This window comes from Silene latifolia, chromosome 10 (genome assembly GCF_048544455.1).
Source record: "Silene latifolia isolate original U9 population chromosome 10, ASM4854445v1, whole genome shotgun sequence".
NCBI classification, from domain to species: domain Eukaryota; kingdom Viridiplantae; phylum Streptophyta; class Magnoliopsida; order Caryophyllales; family Caryophyllaceae; genus Silene; species Silene latifolia.
The window spans coordinates 161,004,700-161,015,730 of record NC_133535.1 but is presented as its reverse complement, the minus strand read 5'-3'; the positions used below and the strand labels follow the sequence as shown (position 1 = coordinate 161,015,730).

The following is an 11,031-nucleotide window of genomic DNA, read 5'->3' as shown; positions in this document are numbered from 1 at the left end:
AATGACCGGGACGGAGAGATTACATCTTAGTTTTCTGTTAAAAATATTGGTTACAAACTGAGAATTAGAATGAATTTACTTAAAATGGCTTGGGAGTATGATGTTAACTGTCTTATACAGGCCCCTGCGCCATGCCGCCTCCTTATGACAAAGCTGGAATGCATAGACAGTCGAGACGAAGAAACAATGCCGAGAAACAAGTGGAAGACTGGGAGATGAGTTACTGGATTAATCAAACTATGCCGATATAGATAAAGAGGTATGAATCGAACGCTTCATTGCTCTGAATATGTATGCTGCATTGCTGCAATGGTGGATGATTATATACAATTGAATTGACTCATAACTCATTTTTATACTATACACCTTTTATTTTAATGAACTACTTTTTTTATTATCAAAGAGGAGACCTTGACTATGCCCCATTTGATTGTCAATGCACATTCGATCCAGAATCTTGCACCGTAAAATTGGGAGTGTAAATTTTTATTTAAGCAAGACAGAAGACTTTCAACTTTTTTTATTACCATATGGAACTATCAGTGAACTCTGCTAATATTTTCTCTTTTCTCAACCACTAAAACATAAAATTTGAATTGATTTTCTGTTCCTATGATGGGAAGATCCTGCATTCTCTTTGTCACTGTTATTTTGCAGATGCTCCATGCATCACTATGTGTACATGGCAAAGACCCCGAATCTTTAGACTTAATAAAGTGCAAAAAGCGTGAAGTAGAAGCTTTGATAAAGTTCAAACAAAGCTTCATCGAAGATCCTATGAACCGCCTTTCGTCATGGGTTGGTGAATATTGTTGTCAATGGCACGGAGTCACCTGCGACAATGTTACTCTCCATGTCGTCAAGTTGAATCTCCGTAGTCTGCCTTCCTATCAATATTACAATGTCAAGTATGATGAAACAATTTGTCTCGAGGATGATCCTCGAGTTTCCATGGTATCTTCTGGAGTAAGTTCGGCTTTGCTCGAACTAAAGCTCCTAACTCACTTGGACTTAAGCGGGAATAACTTTTCTGGAAGTCAAATTCCAGAATTCATAGGATCTTTGAAGCATTTAAGGTATCTAAATCTTTCTTCTGCTGGCTTTTCTGGCCCCATTCCCCCTCAACTTGGCAACCTCACTAACCTGGTACACCTTGATCTTAGTTTTCCTGTTTCATGCTCACAAAATATATATAGTGATGCTCTCAGATGGGCATCTGGTCTTTTAAAACTGCAGTCTCTAGACATGAGCAGCTGTAACCTGTCCCGGGCACACGACACATTTAAAGTACTCAACACACTTCCTTCTCTTTCTGCACTTGGTCTATCTAAATGCGCTTTACATAATTTGCATCAATATGAGACATTAACAGGGAATACTTCTAATTCATTTTTTCCCACTCTTCATCATCTTGATCTTAGCTTAAACCATGTTGAAGGTCCTCTTCCATCTGTATTTAAAAATATGGGTTCTCTTCGATCCTTATCTCTCAGTTTTAATAATTTTAATGGGTCAGTTCCGCTCTGGCTTAGGGCTATGAGGTGCCTCGAATTTCTTGATTTGAGTTTCAATAGGTTTAGTTATGTGGAGGGTGGGATTATGGGAATTATGGGAAATCCTTGCGGATTCAAACACTTGGATTTGTCTCGTAATTATATTTCCCAAGGAGATATCCTAGAGTCTTCTATGAATTTATCTGGATGTGATGCTTTTGACTTACAATACCTTGATCTATCAGGTAATAAGATGAATGGTAGTTTGTCATCTTTGTTGGGACAACTCACAAACTTGAAATACCTTGATCTTTCACGTAATTATATGATGAATGGTAGTTTGCCGTCTTTCTTGGGTCAACTCACAAACATAAATTACCTCGATCTTTCATACAATGAGTTCAAAGGTCAAATTCCAGTATCTTTTGTGAATTTGTCAGCTTTGAAGTATTTGGATTTGTCATACAATAGGCTGAGTGGATTGATTCCGGATTTTATTGGACATTTAACCCAGATAGAGGTCCTTCACATCTCATCGAACTCCCTGCAAGGTACCGTCTTCGGCATTGGTAACCTCTCAAAATTGTTGTATTTGGATATGAATTACAACAATCTTAATCTCAATCTCGATTCGTGTTTCAACTGGCGACCTCCCTTTCAGCTTCTAGTTTTTAATGTTCATTCTTGTGTCATAAACTCGTTGTTCCCTCCATGGTTAAAGAATCAAACACAGATTGAAGAATTGGATCTTTCCTATACTGGCATCTCGGGAGAATTGCCAGGATGGCTATGGAATTCGAGCTATCTTCAAAATATTCGTCTTTCGGGCAATCAACTTACAGGTTCATTGGAAGCTTTTCTTTGAACCATGATACTATAAATTGGTTGCTTAAACATGAACCATTAAAAAAACATCTACCTAGTATAAAAGCTAGGTTTTTTCTTAGCTTCCCATTGGCTGATGAAATTAAAAACACCTTTTTTAGGTAGGGACCTCCATGATCATTGTAATTATTTAATTACTCTCTTTCCTATACTTCATTTTGTTTTGCATTTTTTTTTCTCTTTTTCAAGAGTGCACAACTGAGTTCATCAAACTTTGAGGAAAAAAATTCGAAAAATCGAAAAACTATAAGTCACTTAATAAAAAATATATTAAAGAACACAAATTAGTGAGAAAAAAAATTAAAAAAATATAATTCAGACTTGATCTTATTAAGATAAACTCATTAATTAACTAGATTAATAAATACAACTTGGAAACAACCTAATTTTTCTTTATAATCAAATTTGTAAGACATAATAAGAAAACATTAAATACCATTTATTCAAACCTTAGTGAAATAATGTGAATTAAATGAGATAGAAATGAGGAAATAAAGTTTTAAAAAAAATTATTTATTCGTTAAAATTACTGAAATTGAAAAAAAAAAATTGAAAACTTGAAAATAAAGTAAGTTTCCAGAAATTTTCGAGATTTAAAATTAATGGTTAGAAAGAAAAAAATTAATTGTTAAAATTTGTTAAATAAGAAAAAAATCAGAATTGTTTTGGTAAAAAAAATAAAAAATTATTGAACCTGAAAAATATGGCCAAAAAAATTCACCTACGCTTGGCCATATTTTTTATTAAACTATTTTTAGCCAAACGAATTTTTTGGCCATATTTTCTATTAAATTATTAAACTGCGAGATTAAGAGTCAACTGGAGCACCAACGATCTTGAAGAGGCGATAGTGTTGAGGTGAAACGGAAGTGTAATGAGAAGCAGGTGAAATATAAGGCGGCAGGATTTTGGCAGTGGTAGGGTTATATGTTTTACACTTTGAGGCAACAAAATTTACGAAAAATGCGGGTACATGGAGATTGGAGGGTTATGAGTTACATGACTTATGAATATGGGAGGTTATCAGTGAGGATCCTCTGTCCCACTTTGGTGTCCCATTCTGTGTGCCACACCACTTACATTTCAACATGTCACTTGTGGCAAAATAAAATATTACAATATATATATTAATTTGTTGAGGTGTTGGAAGCTAAGTGGTGTGGCACACAGAATGGGACACCAAATGGGACAGAGGATCCTCACTGGGAGGTTATGGGTCAAATAATTGGGTTTATAATTCTTTTGGATAAATAAAATGGAGGTTTAACCCATATTAGGAATGTTGACTAAGCCATGTACTATTAATTAACATTACTTTTAATCAATTTTAAGTAATCAATTCTAAAATGCAGGTTTAACCCATATTAGGAATGTTGACTAAGTCATGTATTGATTGCAGGTTTAATCAATTCTAAGTAATATAAAATTACTATTTGAACCATATTCATGCAATTTGTATTTTATGTATGGTGTTAGGTTTGTCTCCAGTTAGACTCCCTTAAAATAAAAGTATCCCGCTTTAACATTAAAACGGGTAAGTACCCATCTCATTTTAGCATATAAGACAAATCTAAATTTTTTTCTTTGACTTATTCTTATTACTTGACCCAGTAACCTTAAAACGGCGATACTCGGGCTATCGAACAATTTGGATTCCACGTCTATTATTATGTGGTTATTTCTAATATTGTTTTTTTTTATATTGATTCACATCAAGTCGCCTGTAAACGAGCTTAATCAATTCATTATGATTGCATTTGGATTATACAAGTCTGGTTAATTTAGATTACATTAAACAGATTAACCATGTCAGGATAAAATACGGGTAAAAGTGAATAGGAGTCGAATTATAGTTAGAATACGGGTTAAAAATAGTCTGCAACATATTTCGTTTACCAATTTTTACATTCTGTTAAATTAAAAATATGACTTAAATCAAAAAATTGAAATGTCATAATATAATGCCTAACCGTGGATTTTCTGACAATAAAATATATATTCAACAAATTTTATCGATGTAGACCGTGCAATTTTTGCACGGGCATAAAACTAGTTGTGCATAAAGTAAAGGTATAGAAATGAAAGAAATGGATTCAGTAAAAAAAAAAATAAGCCGCAATAAACTGTTGCATTGGGCTTGCCCCACTAGATAAGTTATATGGTATACATTTGTGGTTTGTGATCGTTACTTTAACTCATGATTTTATTTATTTAAACAATTTTCTCACAATAACTTTTTTTATAGGATCCTTGCCACAATATATAGATTGTGATGAACCTTATTATAGCTGTTACATGCTATGGCTGGACCTTCACAACAACTTGCTAACCGGGACAATACCTAAATGGGTTGGTCATTTAAAAGGAATTGAAGTGATAGATTTGTCCTCAAATCTGCTAACAGGGGCAATCTTTGATGGAAATAATGTTTCATCACTGTTTAATATTGAAAACGGCTTATGGATGCTTGACCTCAGTGAGAACATGTTGTCCGGAGAGATACAATTTGGAAAGATACCGCCGGATATTGAGTTGCAAATCCTCAGTCTACGAGGTAATCGTTTCAGTGGGCCCATTCGCTCACAGCTATGCGAACTCAAGTCTCTTTTAATATTGGAATTGAGTCAAAATCATTTGACAGGGCACATTCCTCCATGTTTAGGCTCCATGCCATTTGACTATATTATGGAAATCAGTAATGCTCCGGACATACAAGTTATAGAAATTGTCAAGGGAATTGTTGAAGTAAGCACCAGAACAAGAGGCGGTCAGTCCATAATCGACCTCTCAAGCAATTATTTAGTCGGCACAATCCCTGAGGAGCTCACAAATATAGTCGCATTGTTTGCGTTGAACTTGTCATACAATCATCTATCAGGACACATTCCGGGAAATATAGGCAATCTGAAAAGGGTCGAATCTTTGGACTTGTCAAATAACCATCTTTCAGGGACTATACCGCAGAGTTTGTCTTCCATATCATGGCTAAGCAAGTTGAATTTATCCAACAACAACCTACATGGCCCTATTCCATCGGGTAGTCAACTCCAAACTCTTGACGACCCATCTATCTATGCGGGCAACTCAGATTTATGCGGATTTCCCCTGCCAAACGATTTCACTAAACCTACCGCGGGGAAAGATGATGTCGAGAAAGAAGATACATATGATAAGATGTGGTTCATCCTAGCTGTAATGTTTGGTGTTGCTACTGGATTTTGGGGTGTCGTGGGATCTTTGGTAATAAAGAGGAGTTGGAGACGAGCTTATTTTCGGTATGTTGAGGATCTTGGTGATAGAATTTATGTGCCGGTAAAAGTGAGGGTGAACATGTTTAAGAGGAGGTTCAATGAGAATTCCTAAAAATAGGGCTATGATTACCGTCTTACCGATACAAAAGAGAACTCTAGATCTTGTTAATGAATAACCTACTTGTTTTTATTCCTTATTTGATTTGAACTCTGTCTGTTATACCATAAGGACTTTGTGTTAGTAATACTCCTTTCTTTTTTAACGTTGATGCAGCCACTATCGGTGATTGAGGTTGCGGTCTAGCTGTCGTAGTTCACAATGGGTTTGTTGAGCGTTCACAATGGGATTGAGGTTGTTGGTTTGTTTTAGTACTTGTAGAATTAATGATTGGTTTGTTTTAGTACTTGTAGAATTAATGATGGGATTGAGGTTGTTGATTGTCAAAAAAAAAAAATGATTGGATGATTGAGAAATCTTTCTTGACTGTACATGTTAATGTAATGCTATAATGGAATCTCTGACTAAGAAATCATCCCTGCGACATGTTCACATACAAATCTTTCTTGTCTGACTAAGAAGAAAAAACAATGCCGAGAAATAAATGGAAGACTGGGAGATGAACGACTGGATTAATCGAACTATGCCGCATTAGATAAAGAGTTATGAAACGCACGCTTCATTGCTCTGAATATGTATGCTCTTTGGCAAAGAACCTGAATCCTTAGAAGTTGCAAAAAGCATAAACAAAAGGAGCTTTGTTAATGTTCAAGGCAAGCTTCACCGAAGAGAAGATCCTATGAACCGCTTTTCTTCATGGCTTGGTGAAGATAACGATTCAACCTCACTATCAGTTGGTTTTACACCGGGGGAGCTACAATGCAAATCCCAAAAAAAAAAAAAAAACAATTTAAATTATTGATTTCGCTACCCGAAAATATTTTAAAATGCAGTCTTATCAAAGATACTAAACTACAAGAAGAAATTTAGCTACTCCTAAATTTCGGTTCTGGCTACACCCCTGTTTTACGATGAAAATTATTTTGATTTGATGAAGTGAATCTCTCTTATTTTCGTTATGGGTATTTGTGAATGGGGCGTATATGAATGTTTGAAATGTATTAAAGTCTATAATTTTGAAACGTAAAAAAGGGTGTAGAAAGTTTTGTTGATATTGGACTTTTGGACTTTTGGATGTTACATTGCAACGTAAAGTTTTGTTCAGAAAAACGAGACTTTTCAAAAAAATTCACATATTAAAGCACCATGTTTTTTTTCCCAAAATAAGATGAACTACATCATTTAACTCCACTAAAAATTCGTAAGTACTGATTTCCTCTCACTATGATGGGGAGATCCTGCTTTCTCTTAGTCATTGTTCTTTTGCGGGTGTTCACATCACTATGTGTACATGGCGAAGAACCTGAATCATTAGGCTACATAAGGTGCAAAAAGCATGAACAAGAAGCCTTGTTGAAGTTCAAACAAAGCTTCACCAAAGATCCTTTGGACCGCCTTTCTTCATGGGTTGGTCAAGATTGTTGTCAATGGCACGGAGTTACTTGTGACAATGTCACTCACAATGTCATCAAGTTGAATCTCCGGAGTTTGCCACGACATCACTATGACTATGAAGTCATATATGACATTACTGATTGTCTGCCCGATCCTCAAGTTTCCATGGTATCTTTTGGAGTAAGTTCGGCTTTGCTCAAACTTAAGCTCCTAACTCACTTGGACTTGAGCGGAAATAATTTTTCTAGAAGTCGCATTCCAGAATTCATAGGATCCATGAGCCAGTTAAGGTATCTAAATCTCTCTTCAGCTGGCTTTTCCGGCCCCCTTCCCCCTCAACTTGGCAACCTCACAAATCTGGTACACCTTGACCTTCATGTTGATTATGTTTCGGATAGATGCTATGAACAAAATGCTTTGCACAATGCTTTGCACATTGATGCTTTCAGATGGACATCTGGTCTTTTAAAATTGCAGTCTCTTGACATTAGCAGCCACAACCTATCCCGAGCACACGACACTTTTAAAGTTCTCATGACACTTCCTTCTCTTTCATCGCTTAGCCTATCAAATTGTTGGTTACAAAACTCGCATTTATCTGAGCCATTAATATCAAATACTTCCAATACATTTTTTTCCACTCTTCAGCATCTCGATCTTAGCTTCAACGACTTTGAAGGTCCTCTTCCTTCTGTTCTCAAAACTATGGTTTTCCTCAGATCCCTATCTCTCAGCCACAATAATTTTAGTGGACCAGTTCCGCTGTGGTTTAGAGCCATGAGGCGCCTTGAGGTACTTGATTTGAGTTCAAATAGCTTTAATTATGTTGAAGGTGGAATTATGGGGATTATGGGAAATCCTTGCAATTTGAAACACTTGGATTTATCCTACAATTTTATTCTCCAAGAAGATATCCTAGATCTAAATTTTACGAGTTCGTCAGTGTGTGCTGCTTTTGAGTTAGAATACCTTGATCTATATTTTAATGCGATAAATGGTAGTTTACCGCCTTTGTTAGGACAACTCACGAACTTGAAGTATCTTGATCTTTCAGAAAATAATTTTAAAGGTCAAATTCCTGCGTCTTACGTTAAATTGGCAGCATTAACGTATTTGGATTTGTCAGATAACCAGTTGAGCGGATTGATTCCTGATTTTATACCACATTTAACCGAGATAGAGCATCTAGACATCTCATCGAATTCCCTCCAGGGTACCGTCTTCGACATTGGTAACCTCCCGAAATTGTCGTATTTGGATATGGGTTTCAACAATCTTAGCCTCAATCTCAACTCGAGTGTCAACTGGAAACCTCCCTTTCAACTTCGAGTTTTTAATGTCCGTTCTTGTGTGATAAACACGGTGTTTCCTCAATGGTTAAAGAATCAAACTCAGATCATACAGTTGGATCTTTCCTATACTGGCATCTCAGGAGAATTACCCGGGTGGTTGTGGAACTCAAGCTATCTTCGAGAATTACATCTTTTTGGCAATCAACTTACAGGTTCAATTTAAAACTTCTCTTGAAACTGTTAAATAAAAGGTCGGCCGTAATAGAAATAATTATAATAGTTGAGCCTCAACCATCACCTTAAGGTTTTGGTTGGGTTGGTTCATCTATCATGGTATCAGAGCCAGTGTGACCGTAGGTCACGGACTCACGGGTTCGAATCCTGGCAACCTCAAAAACCCCTCAAAAAACTCGAAGTGGAATCCCAGCACACGGTACGGGGGAGCCGGTGCACAACTAACCACTCTTCAAGCCCAATGGGTATTTGAGTGAGGGAGCGTAATAGAAATAATTATAATAGTTGAGACTCAACCATCACCTTAAGGTTTTGGACAAGCGGCGATAAAAGACAATCTCGATTAATGATCGTTACTTTGATCACGTTAGATATTGGGATTTGATACCATGCTAACTCGTGATTTTATATTCAACAATTTTCTCACATTTACTTATCTTATATTATAGGATCCTTGCGGCAACATAAAGCTAGTGACGGGCGTTGCTTTAGCTGTAACTTAGAGGTTCTGGACCTTCACAACAACTTGCTTACTGGGACAATACCTAATTGGCTTGGCCATTTAGAAAACATTCAAGTGATTGATTTGTCCTCAAATCAGCTATCAGGGGCAATCTTTGAAGGAAATAATGGTTCATCACTTTTAGATGATCGTAACTCCTTATGGGTTCTTGACCTCGGTGACAACTTGTTGTCTGGAGAGATACAGTTTGGAAAGGTACTCGGGGGTACTGGTTTGGAATTCCTCAGCCTTCGAAAAAATCATTTTAATGGACCTATTCGCTCACAACTATGCAATTTTGGGCGGCTTATGGTATTGGAACTCGCACATAATCGTTTGACTGGACACATTCCTCGCTGTTTAGGCTCCATGCAATTTCATAGTGGCTTTGTAAATGACGATGTGAGTCTACAAATTCAAGAATTTTTCAAGGGAATAGTTGAACTGACCACGGGAAGTGAGGGTATGTCCATTATCGACCTCTCGAGTAATCATTTAGTCGGCACAATACCCGAGGAGCTCACAAATATATCTATATTGTTTGCATTGAATTTGTCCTATAATCATCTAACAGGACACATCCCTGACAAAATAGGCAATCTCCAAGAGCTCGAATCTTTAGATCTGTCAAATAACCGTCTTTCAGGGACTATACCAGAAAGCCTGTCTTCCATATCATGGCTAAGCAAGTTGAATTTATCCAACAACCACCTACATGGCCTAATTCCGTCAGGTAGTCAACTCCAAACTCTTGACGACCCATCTATCTATGCGGGCAATTCGGGTTTATGCGGGTTTCCCTTGTCGAACAATTGCACTGAAGTTGACGCGCCACCAAGTTCGACAAATGGTAATCCTACCGCCGGAAAAGATGATGTTAAAGAAGATAAATATGACAAGATGTGGTTCATCCTAGCAGTAATGTCTGGTGTTGCTACCGGATTTTGGGGCGTGGTCGGAACTTTGGTGATAAAGAGGGGTTGGAGACAAGCTTATTTTCGGTATGTTGAGGATCTTGCTGATAGAATTTATGTGTCAATCAAAGTGAGAGTGAACAGGTTCAAGAGGAGGTTCAATGAAAATTCCTAAAAATAGTCGGTATGAATTCAGATACACATGTGTACTCTGATGCATAATAGATCTCGTTAATGAATAAATATTTTCTATGTACTGTTTTTTTATGTACTGTGTAACATACGGACTTCATGCCTTTGTAATATACGTTTTAGTAATGTTTTCAATTTCACTATTTCAGATGAAAAGGCAACGACGACAACTAGAACAACGAGTAATATCAACATGGTGTTGGTTGATTAACATAACCCTATTCCCTCCGCTGTGATGTTTTTGTTTTTCAAGAGGTAGTTTAACATTGAATTTACAAAATAATCGTCACTTGAATTTACAAACTTGTGTCATTTGATTTTTTAGCTGGAAATTCATAGTCTAGTTTGTTAGCGAGTACTGCAAAATTGCTTCTTGTTAGTTAGTCAAATATTATCTAAATATTTGACAATTGTATTTTGTATATAATATCATGTGAATATTAGTCTAACCGAATTAGCTTAGATATGTCGAGATTGTATCCTTATATTTAGGATGGTATCTAGCTAAACTCTGTTGTAACTCTTGTATATATAATCAAGCTATAATACAGAAACCCTCAAGGGATTACGTTATATGACATGGTATCAGCCTCTTGGTCCTTGTCCCTGTGAGTGCCTCTTGAGCGTTTATTTTTCTTGAAAAATAACTCACTGCTTCTCGTTTCTCATCTCAACATGACAAACGATTCAACGTCTTCCACCTCTAAATCCCACCTTCATCCCGTTTTTACCGTCACAAACATCCAAAATAAGGT

At 36.5% G+C, this 11,031-nt stretch overlaps 1 protein-coding gene across 1 annotated transcript; it reads left to right on the top strand.

Annotated features, from left to right (window-relative positions):
- The first annotated feature begins 6,963 nt into the window (after window positions 1–6,963).
- Window positions 6,964–10,508, top strand: LOC141609495 (receptor-like protein EIX2). Its single transcript, XM_074428544.1, has 2 exons — window positions 6,964–8,646; window positions 9,118–10,508. Exons 1-2 carry the CDS (start codon window positions 6,972–6,974, stop codon window positions 10,257–10,259), a joined length of 2,817 nt encoding a protein of 938 aa, XP_074284645.1. The 5' UTR covers window positions 6,964–6,971; the 3' UTR covers window positions 10,260–10,508.
- Window positions 10,509–11,031: the final 523 nt, after the last annotated feature.

Excerpts from the sequence above, each read along its gene's own strand:
- LOC141609495 (XM_074428544.1), top strand. The coding sequence starts at position 6,972 with ATGATGGGGAGATCCTGCTTTCTCTTAGTCATTGTTCTTTTGCGGGTG. Across the intron at positions 8,647-9,117 it reads TTTTGGCAATCAACTTACAG|GATCCTTGCGGCAACATAAA; the intron begins GTTCAATTTAAA and ends CTTATATTATAG.